This window comes from Quercus lobata, chromosome 6, assembly GCF_001633185.2.
Source record: "Quercus lobata isolate SW786 chromosome 6, ValleyOak3.0 Primary Assembly, whole genome shotgun sequence".
Classification (NCBI taxonomy): domain Eukaryota; kingdom Viridiplantae; phylum Streptophyta; class Magnoliopsida; order Fagales; family Fagaceae; genus Quercus; species Quercus lobata.
Window position 1 is genome coordinate 31216640 of NC_044909.1, and position 25010 is coordinate 31241649.

The 25010-nt window shown below is 34.0% G+C and overlaps 2 protein-coding genes and 1 pseudogene across 3 annotated transcripts; 1 reads left to right on the forward strand and 2 right to left on the reverse strand.

Annotated features, from left to right (window-relative positions):
- Window positions 1-1384: 1384 nt before the first annotated feature.
- Window positions 1385-3430, reverse strand: LOC115950123 (annotated as a pseudogene). The gene is made up of 3 exons (XR_004083044.1): window positions 3394-3430; window positions 3149-3250; window positions 1385-2322 (listed from the first exon to the last, which is right to left on the reverse strand). The product of XR_004083044.1 is annotated as a cytosolic Fe-S cluster assembly factor NBP35-like (transcript).
- Window positions 3431-10081: 6651 nt separating this feature from the next.
- On the reverse strand, window positions 10082-16192 carry LOC115995470 (paraneoplastic antigen Ma6E-like). The gene is made up of 9 exons (XM_031120048.1): window positions 16055-16192; window positions 15750-15884; window positions 13893-13973; window positions 13726-13814; window positions 13559-13633; window positions 12319-12380; window positions 12127-12201; window positions 11413-11688; window positions 10082-10607 (listed from the first exon to the last, which is right to left on the reverse strand). Exons 2-9 carry the CDS (start codon window positions 15870-15872, stop codon window positions 10519-10521), a joined length of 870 nt encoding a protein of 289 aa, XP_030975908.1. The 5' UTR covers window positions 15873-15884; window positions 16055-16192; the 3' UTR covers window positions 10082-10518.
- A 2225-nt stretch (window positions 16193-18417) lies between these two features.
- LOC115994779 (polypyrimidine tract-binding protein homolog 3-like) lies at window positions 18418-24713 on the forward strand. Its single transcript, XM_031119039.1, has 15 exons — window positions 18418-18594; window positions 18944-19012; window positions 19129-19200; window positions 19333-19409; window positions 19616-19694; window positions 20841-20973; window positions 21236-21300; window positions 21400-21449; window positions 21557-21598; window positions 21708-21759; window positions 21892-21949; window positions 22045-22058; window positions 22928-23035; window positions 23122-23265; window positions 23974-24713. The coding sequence occupies exons 2-15, from the start codon at window positions 18956-18958 to the stop codon at window positions 24367-24369; spliced, it is 1347 nt and encodes a 448-aa protein (XP_030974899.1). The 5' UTR covers window positions 18418-18594; window positions 18944-18955; the 3' UTR covers window positions 24370-24713.
- Window positions 24714-25010: the final 297 nt, after the last annotated feature.

The following is a 25010-nucleotide window of genomic DNA, read 5'->3' on the forward strand; positions in this document are numbered from 1 at the left end:
TAAGTTAAACTGGATTATAAATAGCTTAAGAGGAATGATAGTTATAGTGCCTTGGTTTTAAGGTTTGTCTAGAATACTATTTTTTTATTATTTTGGGGAATGAGAGATATCTTAGCATCCATCGGAACTCAAACAAATTTGTTGAGTTAGTTGTTGTGATCGATTTTAATAATTTTGGATTTTTTTTTTCCTTTTTTTGTTTTATGCACAAAAAAAAAAAAAAATAACAAGAATGTTCAAACAAATTCTTCAATTATGTTTGGCTTGTTAAAGACATTTGTGAACGATTTCTCTAGTCATTTTTTGGAGAGATCAACATTATGCTCAATTTGTCTTACCAAATAATAATTTTAATTTTTTGAATAAGATTGATTCTACACTACTCCCCAATCATTTTTAAGTGGAGTAAAGCTTAAGCATTTTTTCTTGGGTGTAATACACTAAATTTACTAATTAAATTCAAATGTAAAATTGAATTGAATTCAATCACCCTTAAGAAAGATAATATTATTTATGTTTTATTGGTCAATTCAACAATTGAATCAAATTTGAAAACATAATGTACTACACCTCATAAACTATATTTAAGTTTTACCCTTTAGTGGATTCTATGTTTTGGATGATTACTTTATATGATGATAAGAGCAATCATTATAAAACCGACGTCATAGGTTGAAATTCTATAATATTTATAAAATAAATAATAATAATAATAATAATAAATTACCCTTTAAATGAATGTGTTAATGCACTTGACCCACCTTTGATCAATGCCTTAGATGAAGAGTACAAATTCATTTGGTACCCTAATGTCACTACGAAAGAGGGTTTTGTTAGTCCTGATATGGCAATGGACGCAAGTAAGGATGGTTTTTAGTCCTTCCTTTGAAACGGGGTGATGTGAAGATGTATGCATTCTTAGTACTTAATTAGTAGCTTCAACTCCTCTCTACTTACCATCGGTCAGGAATTGATATTGGCCATTGGCCATTAAATACAACCCTAATAGGGTCAGGATGCAATTTGGCTTGAACCAAGATATCTCAGATGAGAATTCTGTTGTTTATGATCGAAGCACCGTGATGCACCACCTGTCAGGAGATAAATTGTGGTTTTGATGTGCGAAAAAATGCTTAGGGTATATGCATCAGAGATAGATTATTCCTAAAAAGCATCATCACTTGTAAACATATCAGAGGCATATGCACAACACGTGGCTAAGAAACCCCAAAGGTTAAGTATCATTACATTCACATAGCACCATGTTTTGAACAAAGACATATTTAGTAATTCACACTTAAGAATCCATGCTATAATTAAAAATGAAAAGGGGACAGAAAAACACAAACAAAATTCTGATCCACACAAGGACCATGAGCTGAAGCTAACTTGCGTATGCATTATTTAGCAACACTCTTGAGAATTCATTATTTTCAATCAGTTTTTCTATGATGATCTTCAGTGCAGGAGCGCCCACCCCGCATTTCTGATCAATGAAGCAGGATCTACCTTCTTCAGCTGCCTTGCAAATTTGTGGATCCAATGGCACCTTCCCAAGAAAAGGCACACCCATTTCCCTACACATTTTTTCTGCACCACCACTGCTACTATCAAACACTTCACTGCAAGCAATCAAATCTTGAAGTTCTGGTGCTTTCTCTTTAAAATATTCCCTAACCCACTCCGAAACATCTATATGTTCACCTGTCTCTGTCATCCTCACAAACTTGAAATCCATCACTGGCTGGGACAAGCCACTCATGTTCTCAACAACCCCAAGAACCTTAACACCAACCTTTTTGCAGAAATTGATTTCTTTCCGCACATCAATCAAGGAGACTTGCTGTGGAGTGGTGACAATAATTGCACCATCCATTCCAGTAGCCCCAAGGCATTGAACAATTGAGATGTGCTCATCTGAGGTCCCAGGAGGAGAATCAACAACCAAAAAATCAAGTTCATTCCAGTACACTTCCTTCAGGAAATTCTTGATGAGCCCTTTCTTGCGAGGACCCCTCCATATGACAGCTTCATCAGGATCAGGAAGCATGAATCCAATTGACAAGACCCCAAGATTGGAGTCAACATAGACAGGAGACCAGCCGAAGTTGCTCTGGCGGATGTCTTGACCTTCTAGGCCAAGCATCTTTGGGATGCTTGGGCCACAAATGTCAACATCAAGTAGACCTACCTAGAAGTCCATGGCTGCTAGGGCGAATGATAGTTGAGCAGAGAATGTGCTCTTGCCAACTCCACCCTTCCCTGATAAAACAAGTATCTTATGCTTAACAGTAGCCATCCTTTCTGCAATAACAACCAAGTCTGCAGAAACAAGAGCGTATGGAACATTAAGACAAAAGGCATACCACATCTGTGACAAAAAATATGTTCGCGGATTTAGCCACACTTTAAACATGTTATGCATATATGAAACGCCATCCTTGAATATTTAATCCACGCGTATACCATTCTTTTATTTCAGAGAGCGATGCTTTTTTTGGAATTTTCACTTAGTTCTAATTGTGAATTTTTTTTTTTTTTTTTTTTTGGCTAAGTGTATGTTTAGGCAAACAGGTAAATCAAGTAATTTAATGCTCATCATCAGCAAACACCTTATCGGGGTAAAGAAATAGAAGTTGGCACTGTGCCACATGCTTTCTATGGATATTAATATCAAGGGCTAACTAAAACCATGCTTAGCTGCCAGGATAAGAGAACTAACAATGCAGGGACTTAAATAAGTCACCCTTTCTAATCGAGCTCGCTCTGCCCACCATCTCAATTCCCTCCTCTTTTCTAAGAGTAAGATAAACCCTTCTATCTCCTTTGTGTTTTAACAGAAAATTTCCAAGATTTCTTTTATCCAACTACCACTTCTCATTGTCACACCTCTAAATAATTTGTCCAAAGTTGTCAAAAGTTCATTGTAGTGATTTCCTTTTCTTTCTACTAAGTAAATGGACAATTAATTACATAGTATTGCTTTCATATACTAGTTTGGTATATAGGCAGCGAAACTTAACTAATGTAGGAAGATACCCATTACCCACAAACATAATAACCACCACAACAACATAAACAAAAAACAAAAACAAAAAAAATGAAGAATTTAGAGAACTGGGAAAAAATTGAAAGAAGAAGAGAGAACCTAGGTTAGGGCCTTTGGGGGCAGTAGCACAAGCTTTTTGATTAGGACAACCTTCACAAGCGTCAGATTTTCCTGCTGACTCTGATTGGGGACCAGGACAATCTAACATCAAACATGAACACATAAACAAAGTTTAAGAATGAATTTTAGAGGTTACCCAATTGACAAAGCCTAGTGATTTTTTTTTTTTTTTTTGGAAGGTTTAAGGAGATGAAAATAAAAAGAGGGGAAAAAAAAATTCTTACGCTCATTGGCATTTTCGGGAATTTCGCCGTTCTTCATAGTCATGACTTTTTTTGCTTCTACTTTTGCTATGCTATGGTCTATGACTATGAGAAAGTTGCAAGACCCAACAAAGAATGCGAATATATATGTCTTCTGGTTGAGACTCTCCCTGGCTGTTGAATCAAATCAATTCCCACAGTCGGATTGACGCGGAAAAATACAGTATACTAATTTCCAAGGGGTAAATTAGTAATTTTGATATTGAAGTTAGCAATATTTATACTCTAATTGTATCATGTATTAACCCTAGCCACCCTAAGGATTTTACTTTTCACGCCTAAAGATTTCTAAAAGGAGTTGACGTCCCCCCTCCCCCACGCGCGCGGGGTCCTTTCTCCTGTTTAAAAGCATTCTCATTAAATGTGCTAAAAATGCTAAATACTATTTTTAGCACATTAAATAATAAAAATACACTTCCATCAAACATGCGAAATTTTTAAAAATTTAGCACCAAGTTACAGTGAATTGTTATCAATAACATGCTGGATTGAAAAAAAATATATATATATATATATATATATATATTTTTTAATATTCTCATCGACTCTCACTTCTCACTTCTATCTTCTCTTTCCTCTCTCACTTCTTTCTTCTCTCTCCCGATGGTTGTGGGTCATGGGTCGTGGGTCTCTGACTGGCGTGGGCCTTTGACTGCACGTGGGCATCAGCATTGAGGGGAGATCGCGTGGGTCAATTGCTTGGAGTTCGGTGTGGGTCTCTGATCAGCGTGGGTTTGATCGGTCCACCCAAAACACCTAGACTCCGAATCAAAACTCGACAAAGACACCAAATCCCGATGCCACCACTCAGTTACACTGCCTGTCGTCAACCAATCAATTTTGTTCTTTGTGGGTCTGAGTTTGTGAAATTTTTCCGTTCATCGTGGGTCTGGGTTTGTGAAATTTGTTCTTAGTGGTTCAACAGTTATGGGTTAGAGTTTATGACTTGTTTGTGATTTGATTTTGGGTTTGTGATTTGGTTTTGGGTTTAAGATTTGTTTGTGGTTTGATTTTGGGTTTGAGACTTCTTTGTGGTTTTGGTGGTTGGGGTTTGAGGTTGTGGGCGGTGGTGGTTGTGGCAGTGGGTGTAGATGTGGTGGCTGGTGGTAGGGATAGTGGGCAGTGGGTTTCGGTTTTGCAGTGCTAGGTTTCGGTTTTGTAGTGGCTTGGGTTTTCTGATGGTGGGTGGTAGCTTGGGTTTTCTGATAATGGTGGTGGCTGGCAGTGGCTGTGAGTGATAGGTTAGGTGTTTTTGTTTGGGAGAAAAGATATACAAAGTAAAGAAAATTAAAAAATAATAAGGAAAGTAATATTTTAATGAAGTGTTAAAAAATATAAGATGTTTGATGTTAGGTATAATATAAAGTGGAGTGTTAAAAAAAAAAAAAAAAACTGTTTTGAGATGTTAAATGGTATAATTTTTAGCATTCTTGATGGGAATGCTCTAAAAAGCCAACCCGCACGCGTCTAGTTAAGCAAAATTTCACCACTAAAAGCACAACACTTTTATCCCATGATCTTATTGAGGGCAGCATAACTAGATGCTTGTTGGCCATTATGGGCATTACTAACTTGTCATGTAAGGTTCCTTGTTGATAGATAAAAGATGAAGCCAATACCAACTATTTGAAGATTTCTAAGGACTTAGTCTTTTCATGTGTAAAGCATCTTTGCTTTGTTGTCTCCGTGGTGTTGGAGGGCATTGAGATTTGAGGTCCAAGGATCTAAGTGACAAACTTGTTTGGAGTAAATTCTTTATTTGATTTGCTAAAAGGTTTACATTGGATTGGTCTTGGGAAACTGCAAGGATTTTGAATAGGCTTTGGATTGATGTAAGTAATCTTATCCTAATTGGTTTTATTTTGCTTATACTACTGTATTTTAACTACTGAATTTTGTTTATAATTGTTACAATTTTATTTAATTGTTTTAGCTACATTAATTTAAAGTAAAGAATAAAGAATTATCACAAATATATTTGATTATTGGATATATAATTTTATATTTATGTCTTTGAATGAGATATATTTTTGTTTGAACTATGATTTGATATATATGATTTTGGACAATCGGACTATATTTTGACTCTGATACCCAACCAATAGGGGTTATTCATTGGTACTGAAACTAATTCTATCTGGGGCATCACAAGTCTATCGTGTTTTTAGACCCAGCTAATGAGGGATATACATTAGAACGAAACTAGTTTCAAGTGAATCTGATGCCCAGTCATGGGAATATAGCGTGACTATACCATAGTCATAAAGATTGTTAAGAATATGAATTATGTTTGAGTATTTGAACTATTTTAAAGTCCTTAAAACTACTTATGTGTTTTTGGAACCTATTGTAAATTACAGCTTTTGATCTATGGAAAACTGATTATTTTCTAATTCATCTAAGATATATTTGTAAAATTAAAATATTCAATCTATGTACAACTTATTAGTTTACAAACCTATTTGCTTGTTAGAACTTATTAGGACTTTGGTTACTTATTGAGTTGTCAACTCACCCCCCCTTTTTCCCCTCTAGTTTTAGATTGTGAAGAATAGCAAGTTTTGAGAGTTTTATTGTTGTGTTGTGAACATGAAAGAAGCATAGTGATTTTGGGATTAGATGGTCTTGTAATAGTCTTATATCTTTTGGCCAATTGGCATTGTGTACATGAGGTTTGGATTTTGTTCCTTTTGAATTATTGGAGATCTATTCATAAAGAAATTATTGTGGTATTTTGGATTTATTTGATATAATTTTGAGGATAAATTTTAGTTGCTAAGAAGGCCTTGCACACTTATAGGGTGCTTACTTTATAAGCGTGCAGCTGTTGTCACGTGTCTATCTTTATAGTTGGGTTCGGGGCATGACATGTGGGGTGTGTGGGGCAGGGTCGAGGTTCAAGTCTCTTGAAGAGAGCTGTACATACATTATTAGATAATAACATCAAGTTTGTTAGGTTCAAGCATAATATAAAAAGTTCAACTTGTTCATTTAATTTATTTTTTGAACATAAATCAAGTTCAGCTTATCACTAAACAAAATTTTATATTCAAGTTTAACTCATTTTTTTGTTGAGCAAGCTCTAATTTGTTCAAGAGCTACTTGATTAACTTAATTTTTTTTCTTATATATTGTGAAATTATGACTAAATTGTTTTATCTCTTCATAATTTTATAAATTTTTACTACAAATAGACCATATAATAATCTACAAATAAAATCTAAATTGTTTTACCTCATCAATAATCTACAAATAATAATTTAATATCATATGAACCTATTGACAAAATTATACAATCCAATTTCGAGGTTATATAAACATATTTTTAGATAAGTATACATATAAAAATATATTATTATATAGTTAAATAGAACTTTTGCGTTGACAAGAAGATCACACTGAAAACTACTCTTTAGAATTGAATTTATTAGTAACTGCTTAAAAATTAGTATAATTATAAATCTGTCAACAGTCGAAGTAACTAAGGCTAAAAGTGAGGCCAAGGAGCCTAACAACAGCAGTTTCAAAGTGGACTATCAAATCCCCCAATCCATCCTAGAATAATAGTTAGCCTCTATACAAGTTCGCTCATAAACAGACTAAATTCAGGTTGACCTTTATGGGTCCTTTATCCTACCCTTTTGTTCCATTTTATGCACAACCAAACACGCATTAAGTTTTAGATTTAGGTTGATGGTTGTTTCAGAGGGTCAGGCTTGAATTTTCCAATCCATTTTATATTTGGATTAGATCATATCAAAATAAGCTATCAGTACTAAAGCTGCTTAGTTCAACGAAACAATTGCTTTATACTCATGCATCCATGATCCATGAAACCTTTCACTTCTCCAAGCCCAAGAAAAATACCTGAATTTCTTTGGGAAGTTCCCTATAATGGTTCAACTTGTTTTGCGTGACACGCAGTAAGTCTCGAACACTATCAAATTTATACCACCTATAATGGCCAATGTTATTGATAAATGCAGACTCCATCTTTTCATCTCATTTCCCACCCAAAGCCACTGCTCCGGTACTTTCTAACACTTACAAGAGATCAGAATTAGTCTCCCCATCTTCCAATTCTACTCTGTCACTAGTGTCCTGAAGAAATGACAATCTCATCATAGAAGTCCAGAATAGAGGATGGTGCAACACCTCCATTGCCTTTGGCCTGAGAGAAAATCAGAGGAAATCCGTCAATGAAAATATTACAGAAGGAAGCATTTATAACTGAAAGGGCAGCAAGCTTAAATGAGAGCGTAAGATCACTATATATAATGTACCAATTAATGCATAGTAGAGTCAACTAATAACTAATTCATTGTGTTCTATGTTCATTCAAGACAAGAAATTTTTCTCATAAGTATAAAATCATCTCTGGCAACTCCTAAATTGCCATGTAAGAACATCGCTTAAATATATATTTTTCTAAAATATCAGTTCAAAGTAAGCAATCTCTAAGGTCAGACAACCCTCCTGCCAATAAGCCTATACAAAGTTGACTAGAGATCAAGACCAATCATGATGTGTCAATACTCACTATAAACTAAACCAGAAATAGTTGGTAACGTTGGTTCTGCTTTTGTGCCTTCAAATGCTATCAGAAACAAAATGAACTCTTCTTTTTTGATGGGGCATCCAAGTGCTGCCTTACCCAATGACCAGTAGGTTTCAGTCTAATGGTATACTTTTACCTCGGGGACAATCACTCATCATAGAAGAACAAGTCTACTTTATGAATATTAAGATAGATTGACAAATAAAAATTTGACTGAACCAATTCCACCAAACAACTTTGATAGTTGAGATCAGAGTATTAGATACACACATACATATATGTATACTCCCTCTATTCCCAATTGTTTGGCCTGTATTCCATTTTAGGATGTCTCAAAATTATGTCTTATTTGAAAAGTCAAACACCATTAATTTATTAACATTCCCCTTATGTCGTTAATTTATTTGTGAGAGCATTTTTTTTTAATTAAAAACCTAAATTTTGAAATCCACTAAAGCTATTGGTTTGCCACCAGTAGAGTTTCTAATCTACCGTTTTAAAATTTGATTTAAAGATAAAGATTGAATTTGGATTAGGCTTGGTGGCTATAGAATTTGAATTTGAATATAGGTTTGCAAATTGTAAGAGTATTACACTAATAGAATTTGAAATCTACAATAACTTTGAAAGTTGCTTGGCAGTAGGCGCCAATATTAGAAATATTTTTTTTCTTAAATAATTTTTTGATAAATTTGTTTAAGGGTAATTTAGTGAATTTCTAACTTTTTTTTTTTAAAGAGATAAGGCAATTAATGATGTTTCTCTAAATAATTAGATTTTTCTAACTAGGCCAAACAATTTGGGATAGAGGAAATATATATATATATATATATATTTATATATTTCTTGTTTTTTGATGAAATTTTTTTTTCTCTTGTTTGCTTCAAGAGGAAGTGGATATCTAAGTAATAATGTCTTGACTGTATTGAGCATCAAAAACCAATCTATCGTCAATTTGATTTAAATAGCCCAAACTTTTTTTAAATTATCAATCCTTTGCATTATCCATTTTTGTATTAATCTGTCTTCAATTACTTTAGAGTTATCAAGTATTTGTACTAAAAAAATGTACTTGAAGTTCCGGGTAACTCAATTCACAAAATACATTTTACTAAAACTTAGGTTTCTGTAAATTTAATAATTGATGATCCTATATAATTGCCAATTAGCCATACATTTGGCTTCAAATCTGTTCTAGCTTGAATGAATAACATAAATCTCCTTATTTATGTGTCATGTACTATTTAATTTGTAGTGTGTGACTATGAATAGCTACTGGTAGAAGTACATCAAATATCACTATTGGTGATAACATATGAATTTTACCTTGGTGTTTGTGAGTTACTGGTTCATCCTATTAGTGATTTGGTTGCGTTTAAAGCCAGTGTGAATGAATTAGTTGGTTTGGCCCCTATTAAGCAAGGGCTTGATAAGAAATTCCATGATGAACTGAATTGCAAAGCTTGTAGATTTGAGTTAGACTCGTAAAATTTGTACATTATATAACCATGAGAGAGGTCTCAATTAGCCAAAATGTTTTAGTTCAAAAATAATGAGGCACTAATAATGCAAAACTGAGCGTTGCTTGATCATGCAAAAATTGGTCTTTAGGGTGGCATTAGCCAATAGTTCTCCAATGATTAAGTCATTAGAATTCTCAATATCTCTCAAAGAATCAGAATGTAATTCTATATGTTTAAATGTGCATACCTTTCTCTTGGTGCTTGATGGCTTTATTTAAATAATAATAACGAACACAAATAAATATAGCACCAATTGGCGCTGTCCTTGTTTTCTCAAAAAAACAAACTATGGTGCTGTTGTTGTCTTATTCAATTATGAACAGATTTTTTTTTTTTTTTTTTAAGCATGTTCGATCCACTTATCATTTCCACATAAATGCAGTTAAATGCCTCGACTTTCTTCAAGTACCAAAGCTATGCAAATACCAGAATCTTATGTATCATTCAATTCAAGACAACTTTTTTCACAACTAGTTAATGTGACAAGCTATTTTTAAAATATCACTTTTAGATGAAAATTTTCAACATGCCTCCGACAGAAGAATAAAATTCCTATTGGATGGAGTTGCAATCTTTCCAAACCAAATCCAATTGGGAAAAGGAAAGCTGTTTAAGGCAATCAAACATATTAGGCATCAATTACATAAAAGTTTTGAATCAAGAACCATAAAAACCCAGTTCTCTAGTGACGTTTTTTTTTTTTTTGGCAACTCAGTTCTCTAGTAAGTTTAGCTTGCAATATCTATTGAACTTAAGAATGAAAGAATGTACTGCTATAATTCCTATCCAGGAAAAAAAAATGTACAACCTTTTTTATAAAATCTTGGCCAGCAATAACTACGAAAATATTCCTAGTCCACAACCTACAAGAACAAAACTGCATGCCCATAATACTTGATTTGAAACAAGATACAAAGCCCACAAATATCAGCAAACTTCACTAAGATCCAAACAGAGCACACAACCACTCGTTCTTCAACTCTGCAGCATAACACCACCCACTGCTCAATTCCCAGCTGCTGCTGCTTGTGCTGGACCATCTGATCTAGGATTACGACCACGTCCACGACCCCTTCCCCTGCCACGACCACGCCCTGCAAAACCACCACACATGTATTACCAGAGTACTCGCAGCAAAATTCCATTAACCAAAAACGTAACAAGTAACGAATAACAAATAACAAATTTAAAGAGCAATCAGCAAGTTGTACCCAGCAAAGGGGAATTTAAACAAAGCAGGTTAAATAAGAAAATGAACCACACCATATGTGCTCTCTTAGCAGGGGCTCTATGTTGCTTTTATCACTTGTATTGTATGAGTTGCTTATTAACTAATAATAATGAAAATCCTATTCTCCACAAGTTGTTACTGAGAACTGCCATTTGAGTCACCAAGGTTTTGAAAGTTTCCCTTTCAATTAGACCTCAAATCTCAGCTCTGTTATTTAGATTTAATTTCCAAAATATTTATAATTATAGAATTTTTTTCTAATCATCTATATTTTAAGACACCAAAAATAAAAAATGCTAATTTTGATAAACATTTAGCATAAAGCATCTTAATTACAAAAGCTATAATGGCTTTAACAGACACTGCATCACGAATTAAACATCAAACAAACAATGACATTAATGAGTGATTGGCTAGCATATATACCCAAAGGAAAGAAAGAACAGCTGAAATACACAACCCCCTGCCCCAACCAAAAATAGGGACCTTTTTCTTCAGCTACAATAATAATATTCAAGAAACAAATCTCATCCTCCAAATGTTATCATTGGATATCTCATGTGAAAATACAGTGCAACTTATGCATGAATTATAGCTTTTATCAAGATTGCCGGAAAAGGGAAAATAAAATAAACAGAAGGTTAAAACTGACTATTCTGCATGCTTACCACGTCCTTGGGCAAGTGGTGCCTCTGATTCACCATAGTCATAGTATCCACCTGACTGACCGTATCCACCCGACTGACCATATCCACCTGACTGACCATATCCACCCGCTTGGCCATATCCACCTGCTTGGCCATATCCACCTGACTGGCCTCCAAATCCTCGTCCTCGACCCTGGTAAAAACGGCCTCTTGCACGGCCACGACCTCTGCCGCCGAAACTACGTCCACCATCCCACCCATCCCCATTATTATACTCCCCAGGCCCATTATAATATCCTGCATGCAATAAAATGAAACAGATCACAACCAACAAGAAACTTACCAACTTGTCATAGTCTTTAGAGTTCAATATGAATTATAACAGTCAACTCAAACAGCACGTTCCAGTTGATCATCCAGAGTATTTAATTCTTATTCAAGAACATTTTTGAAGTTATAACTTTAGAAAAACCTAAAGAAAGCCTTAAATAAAGTCTAAAGCCAAAATCTGTATGCATCATATGTCCAAACAAATGCCATGTGCAACACAAAGTTAAAGTTGTTTTTGTGTGTGCATGTGTGTGGAAGGCTGTTTCAAAAACAAGGACACAGTTCAAGGAAAATAGCTCATTTTTTTTATTAATACTTTTATATTGTGATAAAACAACTATAACAACTAAAATCATTTGCCAGCTAAAGACACACATGTAACTCCAATAATGAGCAGTGGTATACCTCTACCTCTACCCCTACCCCTGCCCCAACCCCTTCCACGACCGCGTCCCCTGCCTCGCATCCTAGGTGAGCCCTCTGCATTACATCAAATTAAAGATTATAAATTTAACTACATCCGTAACAGCATCAAAGGACTTGAAACTATAAACACATCCTGCAAAAATAAAAAAAAGGTAGAAACTATCTCATCACCTCCTTCATCTTCATATTCATTTAATGGTTTCACTTGATCATCTGGAAGAGGAGGCTGGTATCTGCATAAAAGCAGATAAACCTAAATTTAGCACTATCCAGGAAATTACAATTAGAATTATACAATAAAACCATATTCCAAATGGCAACAACATTTCAAATGCGGTTCAACATTTCCAGTTTACATAATAGTGTTTCTTTGAATTCAAAACAAAGTAGTATTTCAGACCATTATGAGTAAAATTGTATTCAGGCACCATAAAAGTTCGTTTCAAATTATACATTGTAGGTCAACTTAGATGAAACTGACTAAGAAGCAGATAAACTATATACTGATACGGCAGATACATGGTTCTTTAATTGCTTCTCATGTTTCGGAGGCTATCACATGCAACACCATTGTCTAGTATGATTGTGTCCTCTTGGTACAGTCTTTTTTCACACAGCAATAAAATATAATATACATGCTACCCACAAGGAATGGCCATGCGTGCCATCAAAGTTATATCATTCCAATAAATTTTGTAACTCTCCTCCAACATAGTAACTTTGTTTGTCTTTTTTTTTTTTTTAAAGAGAAATAAAATATAAACATGGTCTATCTACGTACCACCAAAAAAATGAGTGCAATTTCTTTCATGCAAAGTAACACTTTTGACATGTGGCTGACCCCAATTAATCTATTGAGGATAAATAGTCAAACCTAAAGTTTTAAGGCCTGTTTGTTATTGTTGTATAAAGGTAACACTTACAAGTTACAACACATTACAAATATTCAAAACAGAGGATAAGATATATCTTAATCTTTATCCTGAAAGTTTTAATGCATTAATGAGCCACACAAGGCAGCAGTCTGTTGCTGTGGCTCAGCTAAAAAAAAAGTAACTAGATCGGAGATAGATTGAGTTTGTTGAGTTCATCAAGTAGGTTGAACTAGAATGAAAAACCAATGAGCTAAAATTATAGAGCTCAGATTTAACTCACAAACTAGTGTTGAACGAGACTTTTAGCTGGTTATCTTGAGCCAAGCTCAGGTAACTTAATGCATTTGTAAGAATCTAAAATGATCGGTATCTTAACTCTTAACAATAAGTATAATTTCAACTACAGAACCAAATATACATATGTATAATCTAATGCACCAAGAAACGTTGAAAAATTAAAAATATGAGACGGATGAGGGGTGTGGGTGACAGATTTTTCCTGATGTCAAAAAGGCATCCAAACCTAAAAAACTTACCCAGTGGATGAAGTATCCAACTCCCTCTTTGAAAAAGTAATTGTGATCATTGAAACATGACGAGTGGTCTCCAGACTGAAACAGAACAGAAAAATAATTGTCCCCATATATAATAAAACTATAGCACTTGCATGAACTTGATAACAAAAAAGAGTAATGTTTCATACGGAAGAAGGCCTTCTTCTAGTGGCTCCCACGTGTCAGTTATATCAGTTGATCCAATTGAAGTATTTTGATGTAGACCAGCAATCCTTCTCTGAAAGGGGAGAAAATTGATAAATAAAAAGTTCTCAGAGAGAGAGAGAGAGGGAGGGAGGGAGCACTGTCATCCCACCTTAATTAGTTCAGCAATCATCACAGTCTTATTAATTGCTCTGCCCATTGCTTTAAGGACAATTTCATCGGACCCTTTCTCCTGCAAAAAAAGATGGGATAATTAGAGAGAGAGAGAGAGACTTAAGGGTGAGTAGTACAAAATTGAGTAGAAGAAATTCGATAAGTGTACAAGAAAAAAACATCAAAATCAAAGGTGAGTTGTTCGAGTCAAATTTCTCTTATGGGGAAAAAAATACATAATTTAGCAGGTAATAAAATAGAACAGCAAGTCATGTCAAATCTGGAAAATAATAAGTCATAACCATGTATGGTAAAGATATCATATGAATTTAAAGCACATCATTACCAACGAATTATTTCTCCAACAATCTCACAAAATAAATTCATAGAATCAAAATCACAGTAAGTATATCCATAATCCAGCACAGAAAACGTGAGTCAGCATCAAATATCAAGGTCAAGAAGTTAAAGGCTGCAATCCTTTCAGTTGACACACAGCTATTGCACCATTAGTTTTCTTAAAAATTTTAATCAGTTAGCTACAAAACAAGCCATAAGTTAAGACAGTAAGGTAAACAAGGATTACGTAAATTCCAACCAGAATCAAGTGAAGTCGAGCTCAATGGGTGACAAAACAATTAACATTTCTACATTCTTCTGGTTAGGCAAGACTCAACGAAGTCTAAAAAAGTTTAACATGTAAACAACATATGTCATTGTTCAGTCCTAACACCAAAAATACTAAATGGGTGTGTGTTTCAAGTTTGACTTTAAAATTGGAAATCTAACCCCAATCGGTCTTATAAGAATCCATAGCCGACCCAAAGTTTTGAGACTATGCCTTTGTTTTTGTTGTTGATGTATTTAGTATATACATTAAAAATTAATTAAGACAGTAAGGTAAAAACAACTTCAATCCCTCAGAGAAATAACTCGATTAACAGGAAAAAAAAAATGTCACTAGAGTATATTTCTGGGCATGTCTGTCATATACTAAGGTGTCATGCTGTAAAAAGTAGTTGGTGACTTCAATTGCATGACTTCCAGGACACAAAGAGCTGTCAAATTCAAGTGCTGCCAACACGTACAACACCCAAAAAAAAGGCTGTTTCTAAAGCAAGAGGAAGACTCATTCATAATAACAGTAGTGCAATCCCACCTAATGCCTTAATTAGTGGGACTCCAATAACACCCCCAAACAAGATCTCTAATACATACATTCACATTTAATAAATAAATCTTGTGATTTTTAAAATATACTAAAAATAACGCCCAACCAACCAATACCATCAATAGTTATATCTTCTTCTTCTTCTCTTTTTTTTTGGTGAAAAATTACGGGGTAGGAGCCCGTTTAGCCCTGAGATTTCATGGGAAAAACTGGCAATTTGCAGTTTTAAAACTAGGCATAATGCGAAAATTTCATATCACAGTTCGTGAGGTGCTGTTTTACAACATATATATATAGATATATATATATATATATAAAAATTAAAAATAAAAATAAAAATAAAAAATAAACCCTACATCTTCGAGTAAAGTTTTTGACAACAATAACATTTCACAGAAATTTTAGCGAACGGCTCTCCTTAAAATTAAACTTTCATAGAAATCGCTGCGCTTTCAAACAGTTCATAAAAATCCAAAGATATGAACAGAGTATTTGAAAATCAGCTCTAGAAAACACAAAAAATAGAGAGAGATTGCTAGAACTTTGTCCATAAAACTTCAGTACACAATTAATCAAAGGAAATGCTTACAATTACACATAAACCAACAAATAAAACGAAAATAAAATTATATTTAAGAAAAAAAAAAAAGCGAAAGCGAAAGCAAAAGAAGAAGAAGGAGGTACCTGGAGGAGAGTGGTGGCGTAGGTAATGTAATTTCTCATTCGGCCTTGCGTAGTGATTCGAATCTCGTTCTCGTTTATTGATGTCTCTGCCTTTGGCTTCTCCACTCTCTGGTACCTATCCATCTCTTTCTTTCACTTTTTCACAACAACAACAACAACAAACAAAACAACAAATCAAAAACTCCTTCTCATTCACTCACACACTCACTTTTTGCTTTTTGTTTTTCGAAGCAAGAATATGAGAACAGGAAAAGCAAACAAAAAACAAAACTAGGGTTAGGGTTAGAGAAAGAGACAAAGATTACCTGTGTGTGTGTGTTTTTTGCTCAGAGAGAGAGAGAGATTGGGTTTTTGGGGTTTGGGCGTGTGTTGTGGTTTTTTTGGCTAATTTTGAATTTTACGGAGCGAGAAGTGAGGGTCGGGTGTGTGAGAGTTTTTAAGTTACTATTTATATGAGAGAGAGAGGGAGAGAGAGATAGCAAAATAAGGTTGGCCAAGTAGGGCTTTCAAACTTCATCACGCTCCTATCGCCGTCCATTCCGCTTTCTTATCAAAAAGGTCCCCCTATATGGGCCTAAGGCCCAAAACTTTTTTCTATGATTGGACAACAACAACAAAAAGCCCAAAAAAAACTTACTAATTAAGCTATGTTTATGAGTTGATGTCGTAATGTGGAATATAAATAATGGTGTTAGGAGGAGAGAAAAATATATAGATGAATATAAAAGATTGTTGCCCCTTTAGGGTCTTTTAATGCCACTTTGATTTAGTGAAATCATTTGTTTAGATTGGTTTGACGTAGGCCTTTTTGGATATATACCACTATTAGTTTCTTTAAAAACTTTCTCTCCTCTCCCCTTATGTATGTGTGTTAAAATATATAAAATTCTCAAAAAAAAAAAATAATATTTGGTTTGACCTTGTGATGTTACTTTTTACAAATGGATAGAGTTAACTAGGTTTTCATCTCATTGAATAACAATAAAATAAAAAATAACAAGAGTCATTAATTTCAAAACTTTTAAAGTTAAATATAAATCTTGTGTAGACTAATTGGAATCAAGCACGGTTCATTTATCTGTCATTCATCCAACATCATGTTATTTATCACATCATTAAGTAGCATGTCCTTTTCATCATTTCTATCCATGTTGTTTCAGGTGTTCTGTTAACTATTCTTGTCTCATTACTTCAATCGATTCACTCCTCCTCACTAGTTTATTAATTGCTTTCTTTTTGCAAATAATAAAATCATCCCAAGTGATTTTTCTTCATGTTTTTCTCAATTTAAGTAATCTCAACCATGTCTTTAATCAAATTTCTTAATTTGTTTCTTCATTTAAAGATCATAACTATTATTAAAAACAATTAGGGTACATCTAGTGCTTAAACAACATCAAAACAAGGAGAGGCATATCCTCCAACCATACTTTTGGCACTCACACGAATATAATAAGAAGTCAACCAGTGAGCTACCTAGTACAACAGTATGCAGTAAAACAAACAGCAATATCTAACTATTCTCAAAATCCTCTAAAACTCCTCCAACAAACAACCATGCATTACAAAAGAAGTTTATTTGCATCCCAACACTATCATAGTCTTTATATCATCTTTAATATCAAATCAAAAAATTTTAAAACTACACAAAAATATAATTGTTTCCAAAGCACCAAACACAAAGGATAAACTCAGTGCAAGGTTGAACTCCTTTGTGTTTGGTGCTTTGGAAACCATTATATTTTTGTGTAGTTTTTTGAATTTTTTATTTGATATTGAAGATGATATAAAGACTGTGATAGTGTTAGGGTGCAAATAAACTTCATTCAAGAGGTCAATAATAAGCTTGTTTAACTAATGATTAGTTAAATATTGCACCAAACAATATTTAACTAATAACTTCATTCAAGTAATGTTTTATACTACCTCGATTCTAAGGGATGTATCACTTATAAAGAACCAAGCTTCGTAAACAAGAGGTCAATAATACTTCACTTTCTTTAGAGTCACTCACTTGTTTATCTATTCAAGTTCAACATACAAAGTCATTTTTATTTTATTTTTGTGTTAAAAAAATTATAACTCAATGACATTTATTTGTTTGTTTTACTTTCTCAAAAAAAAAAAAATTACGTTGTTTGCTTTTCTTTATCCTCTTCTCATCCTAAGTATCAAATTATTTATAAAAAAAAAAATGTATATATATATATATTTTTTTTTTTTTGAGAGAGCGTTTATATATATATATATATATATTTATTTATTTATTTGTAGTTATACTCTGGTTAAATAATGTATTATAAAACCGATTTAAAACACTGATATTACTATTTTCGTGTGTATTCTAATAAATATTACTGTTTACTCAAAAAAAATGTTTATTCTACATTGGTTGTGTATGTATAGTGTCCGCGATTTATAACCTTAGTTTACAACTACAAATGTTAGGTTTTTGTTGTAATTGTACACTGATTAAATAATATATTATAAACCTGATTTAAAACACTAATATTACTATTAATATTACTATTTTTGTATGCGTAATAATTCTAATAAGTATTATGGTATATTTTTAAAAAAATAAAAAATTACGAGGATACGCATAAAATGATAAAATAAACCTAACGACCGAAACGGCAAACCTATCTCGTTCGTACTAACGAGCAACGACATTAAAAGCTCCAAAGTACTAATCTTTACCTTACCTAGGCTAGGGCTCCAAATCTCTCTCTCTCTCTCTCTCTCTCTCTCTGAGCACCAACTGAGAGACACATACACACACTCACAAACACACTATAAATTCATAGAGATCAGACTAAAAGCTCTCAAATCCGTCAATTTCACTGTAAGCTAATTTCAATCAGCTTTTTTTTGTTGTTGTGATCTTCTTGTTATTGTTCAAAATTAAAAGGGTTATTAGAGCACGCCGTTGAAGCTTCAAAATTGTCTTTCTTTTAATACAGTTCCCAATAGACTTTCATGGGTTTGTTTGTTTTATATCAAATTAACAATCTTTTCATTCTGTATCAGTTAAATTTCTTTTCTTTTTTCCATTGAATTATTGGTTTGGTTGCTGAGAAATTATAGAATAAAAATTCGAGCTTTCTAGTTTTAAATCAACCAAGAAACTAAATTTTGGGTCCAAAGATATTGAAAAAGTTTATATATTTAACAAGTTTTATGATTTCTTACAGTAATTGTCTAAGATGACTGACCCTTCAAAAGTTCTTCATATACGAAATGTGGGTTATGAAATAACCGAGGTAACTCTTGCATTAGAAGGAATTTGTCTCTGCTTTTGCGTTATGTAATGTGTATCATACTGCTCATTGCAATTTTTTAATTTTGTTTATTTGTATTTCTTTGTTGGATTTGCCAGAATGATTTGCTCCAGCTGGTTCAGCCATTTGGGGTTGTCACTAAATCAGTGATGCTACGTGCTAAGAACCAGGTTACCATTTTAGGCTCCATTCTATTTTTGAACATTTTAGTGTTTCTATGCATATTGGTGTATAAGGCTGTGGCAATGGAACGGTGTAATTTATTTAAGTGCTTTTCTGTTTTTATTGTTATTGTGAAGCAGGCTCTTATCCAGATGCAGGATGTAGCATCTGCTGTCAATGTAGTGCAATACTACACGAATCTTCAGCCTAGTGTTCGGTAATAAGATTTCTATGAAATTTCTATTTTTCTTATATGCATGGCTTTGACAATGGGAAACTCCTCTAGTCAAAACCCCTTTTTCAGGTCACATGATTGGGTGGTGTGAAGAGATTAAAACCGTCAATGTTTTAATTAATATTTTTTCAGTATATTTTTGAAATGTTAAGCTGAAAATTTAAGTATATGCTGTTTTGTTATACTAGGGAGAGAAATGTTTACATTCAGTTCTCTTCGCATCAAGAACTGACTACAGTGGATCAGAACACTCAAGGACGCAGCCAGGTTGGTGATCCAATTTTGAATATCCTTCTGTTCATGTGGCTCTTAGACCAATAGTGTTTCTCTGAATACCCTTGCACTAGGGTGATAGTGTTACGAGACATGAATAGAAGTCATGGTTTTGGACATGGAATGCTTTCTGTGTAATATAACTGTTTAGTAATAGAGATCTTCACAGATTCATATGCCTTTATCTCTTTTGGTTGGGAGAATTTTATTAAGCAACAAGAACAATTTCTTCAATGTTTTTTTTTGTGTTGATACATGTACATGTTGATAATGTTCCTTTAGAAAGTTTATCTATATCCTAAAGTGGATATTAAATGAAATGATCAAACAATTACACCAACATAACTTTTAATTTTTGAGAGCCATGATCACTGAAGAAATGAATTACAATGTTTCAAATATAACTTTCTTTCAAAACAGTCGAAGTCTCACAGAACCAAGGACAATATGTATTTTACTTTCAAACTTGAGCTTATTATTCTTGTGCAAATGGAGATTTTGTCTTCCCAACCCACCCAGTCTTGGTTGATTTCCATCAGTAGAAAGTAGAAAATATAAAAACCTTCCTTCTAGGTATAGGTTCACCATTAAATTTCAGCAAAATCCTTACCTTTCTCTGTAGGTGCATGGCAACTGTCCAGCAACATATTTTAACAAGCATAAATATGCGAAGATTAATATTGGACTTAATTATTTTGGCTACTTGGTCCCTTTTTTTCACAAAGTCGTCCATTTTCATGAAAATTTTTCTTACTTATATATATAATTAATATAGGACATGACTTATTTTTCCTTTTTTTTTTAAATTTTTTTTATAAGATTTATGGGACAAGAGTCTCTTTTCTCAGCAGCATGTCTGGCTCTCCCCTATGGGCAGTACCTAGGTTCAAATCCAGGGTGTCTTCCCTTAGATCATTTATCTATCAAAAAAGAAAATGAAAATTAATATTGAGGTTTTTATTTTATTTTATTGTTCTTTGTTTCATTTGCAAATGCCAAATTACTAGGTAATATAGTAACTTATAACATCTCTTAAATCTTTTCTTCTATCTTCTATTTCTCTATTTATTTATTTCTCTCCTCTCTCTCTATCTCTACATTCTCTCCTGTGTCTGCTGGTATACTGCTGGGAACTCTCAGGATGCGCAGCCTAATCGAATTCTCTTAGTTACAATTCATCAAATGCAATATCCAATAACAGTGGAAGTGCTTCACCAAGTGTTTTCTCCTTATGGTTTTGTGGAGAAGATTGTCACATTTCAGAAGTCAGCTGGTCAGCTTCTTCAAGTCTTCTCTCTCTCTCTTTCTCTATCCCTTAAACTTGAAAAAGTATATATGCTGTTTATTATGGATAAGGAGTTTCATTTTAGCTTCTTCATATTTCTTTCTGCTTTGGAGTATAGATTATTGGAATTTTAACTTGTTCATTGTGCCAGTAACACATATCCTGAGTGTCTGTGACTTTATGCAAGGACTTGTAAAGAAAAATTTCAGAAACATATTAAATATGCTCCATTGGCCTTCAAATTGTGTAGGTTTTCAAGCCCTTATCCAGTATCAGTCACGCCAGAGTGCTCTTTCTGCAATAGATGCACTTCAGGTGGGTGGGTCGATGGGTGCTTGCATGTGCATGGTTCTTGAAAGTTGATTTCAGAGTTTGTTCTGATTAAAGCTTCAAAACTTTACAACTACTTTGTAGGGACGAAATATATATGATGGCTGCTGTCAGCTAGATATTCAGTTTTCAAAGTAAGTGTTATCATTTTAACAGTCTTCGATCCAGCAGGATTGATTATCTGAGAAGTATTAAGTCTTATGTTCTTCTTTTTTCCTTTTTCTTTTTATTTATTTATCAGCCTTTCTGAGCTACAAGTGAACTACAATAATGAGCGCTCCAGGTGTGTGCAAAACACCTTAACTTCATTTTGCTTTATATGCAACCTCAATTCATTCTGGTTAAAAATTCTTAGTTAATTATTACCGTTATTCTGATTATCCACTGTGTAGGGATTTCACAAACCCAGCTCTACCTTCAGAACAGAAAGGCAGACCCTCACAAGTATGTTCTTCTGTTGATGTTGTTTTTCTTAAAAGTGCATGTAGTTTTTCATCACTGCTTTCACTCTGGATGTCTACAACATCAGCTCTTTGTATTTCTGAAGTTTGTTTTTGTACTGCTTATCTGTAACAGTCTGGATATGGTGATATGGGGGGCATGTATGGTCTTCAACCTCCTGGAGCTAGGGCAGGTGCATTTTCATGAAGCCATATTTTTCTTTTTTCCACCTATATGTTATTTTATTAATCAATTACTGATAGATGTGATGTATCTTATCTGTTGCAGTAACATATCCACAGGTTCGTATTGCTCAAGCTTTTCTCTGAGCCATGACCAGGTTGTTCTGTTCATATCTGAGTGTTTTATTAACTTATGGCTTTGCCTCAGAGTATGAATAGTTAGTATGCTTAAATGCTAACCTTCCTGTCCCACAAATTATTTAGTTTGCAGTTTTTTAGTCATGGTAAAAAGTCACAAATATAACACAATTGCAAAATGTCATTCCAAATGTTATAGTTAGTTCTTGCTAATGAGCTCTAGCTCAAAATTAAAATGGCACTTACTCCTTCCCCAGTAATGGAATGGGTGAGGTTTTGGGTTAGTGTATGTGTAACTTATTAATCAAAATATTATGTTTAGATCTTTCTTCATTCTTGATATTTTTTTCATTCCTTTTTTTGGTTATAAATTCTTGGGGACTCAGAATTTCTAATTTCACTATTAAGCAGCTGAAAATAAGTAGGCAGACATGCAAATATGGATGTGCGTGCGTGCGCACACAAAAATATGGCTTTTTAACTGTGTAGATTTGCACAGGATGCATACTGACCTTGGCCTCCACTCCATAAGTCTGACAAAGATACGTGTAGTCATGTGTGAAGTTAACAAACCAGAAAATTCATCATTGTTTTAGTTATGGTTCAAATTTGTAGACAATGTTGTAAAGGGACTGGTTGAATGACCCAGTCTGGCACAGGGAATGCCTAGTTATGTCATAGACCTGAGAAGGATAGATTGTACATTACCTCATAGAGTCACAGTTACCTAATCTGATACCTGTGCTTATTACTCTTAATGGTTTTGCAGAATGACCTTAGAAATGTAATTTTGTTTTATCTGTTTAGTAGTTTTTTTTTATGTATAAACCTTCTTCATTGTATCATTTTAGATGGGAGATGCTGCAACCATCGCAGCTGCCTTTGGTGGGCGCCTGCCTCCTGGTATAAGTGGCACAAATGATAGGTGCACTGTCTTGGTGTCTAATCTAAATCCTGATGTAAGTGATTTTTCTTTTTTCTTTTTTTCACAGCCATTTCCTCTATTTAAAGTTCATTAATGCTTTATGAAACTTTCCTTGTTCAGAAAATTGATGAGGACAAGTTATTCAATCTATTTTCCCTCTATGGAAACATTGTGAGGATCAAGCTTCTCCGTAGTAAACCGGACCATGCCCTCATTCAAATGGGAGATGGATTCCAGGCTGAGTTTGCTGTAAACTTCTTGAAGGTTTGATTTCTGTTTCCCATATCTTCATTATAATCCAAATTAGAATTATAATTAGAAAGAAATCAAAACAAAACTGCCAAGAGCCATGTAGCTCAATTGGTACTTCCTAGTGTTTCCAAAAGAGACATCCAAGGTTCAAATCCGCCCTCCCTCAAATATCGAATTATCAAGAGACAAATCAAAACTATTGGTTTTCCATACAGCATTGATTTACTAAAGTTGTAGTTCATACAATATTGTTTATTTCAATAAAAAGAAAATTTAAGCTACACCTCACACCATTTATTTTAATTATTATCTTATCAACTTCTTCTTTAGGTTGAGAAATGATTATCTATATCCCAATTGAGAAAATTTTCTCTGTGGATATTGAAGGTATCTGGTTCACTGTGCCTTCTCCAACTATGACCTAGCATTAACCATCAGGCGATTATTCTTGTGTTCTTCTATGCATTCCAATTATTATTTTTTCAGAGAGCTTTCTTAAAGTTATTGACATTTGATCATAGGGGATTAAGGTTTTGTAAGAGAATTCATGTCATGGCATCATTTCATTGTTCTTTCTTCATATTGGTTGCCAACAAAAGTGGATATGTAGCCTCATTCCCATCATTGGATATTCTTTTTAAAGATTACAACTCCCGAGATTTGAATGGTTCAAGTTTTTAGTAAGCAGGCATTTAATTAATGCTTTCTATTTCGATATAGGGAGCACTGCTATTTGGGAAACGTTTGGAAGTAAACTACTCCAAGTATCCGAACATAACACCAGGCCAGGACACACATGATTACTCAAATTCAAACCTTAACCGCTTTAACCGTAATGCTCAGAAAAACTACCGTTATTGCTGTTCACCAACGAAGATGATCCACTTGTCCACCCTCCCTCAGGAAATTACAGAGGAAGAAATAGTGGCCCATCTGGAGCTGGAGGAGCATGGGACTGTTGTAGGCACCAAACTCTTCGAGGCAAATGGGAAGAAGCAAGCCTTAGTCCTGTTTGAGACTGAAGAGCAAGCTACTGAGGCACTTGTCTGCAAGCATGCAACTTCCATTGATGGATCAATTGTCCGAATCTCCTTCTCCCAATTGCAGTCCCTTTAGATATACTGCATGAAGCAGTGGAGCTTCATTTAAGGACAGATGTGTACAATAGCAGGTTTTATTGTTCTCTTTTCTTTTAATTTGCATCTGCTATTCAACCTCTGACAAATGTTGGGATGATGTTTGTCCTCTCTAAATTTATCTAGCTTTAATCGTTTTCTGTTCTTCATTTGTGTATTCATTTCTGGGTTTGTTGTTGGGGTTGGGGAGAATTTTTTTTACACTTTGGCCGGCGTAGTTGGGGAGAGATTATTTCCTCTGCATTTGTGGGGAACTCTCAAAGATAATTGCAGCTTTGGTTTGGAACAATATTTCATTATATTGGGTGCCAAACCTTTTTCCAATGTTGTATCTTTTTGTCCTTTTAACCCCTTTTTAACTTATGTTAAAGCGGAAGGAATGTCTACAACTTATAGTAAAATTATGACTTTTGAGCAATCACCTTCCATCTAACTTGGGACTTTCAATGTGTTCCTGGCAAATTGGGTACAGATACAAATTCTAAGTTATGCTGCATTGTTTTGAACTGCAATTTATGCAGTTAGTAGGGGAAAAAGAAGAAACTATCCAAGATATGTATTCTCATGCATGATTGCGTTGATGGAAAAAGTGTGCTCCCTTTTCCAGGTTAGTTTTGACCA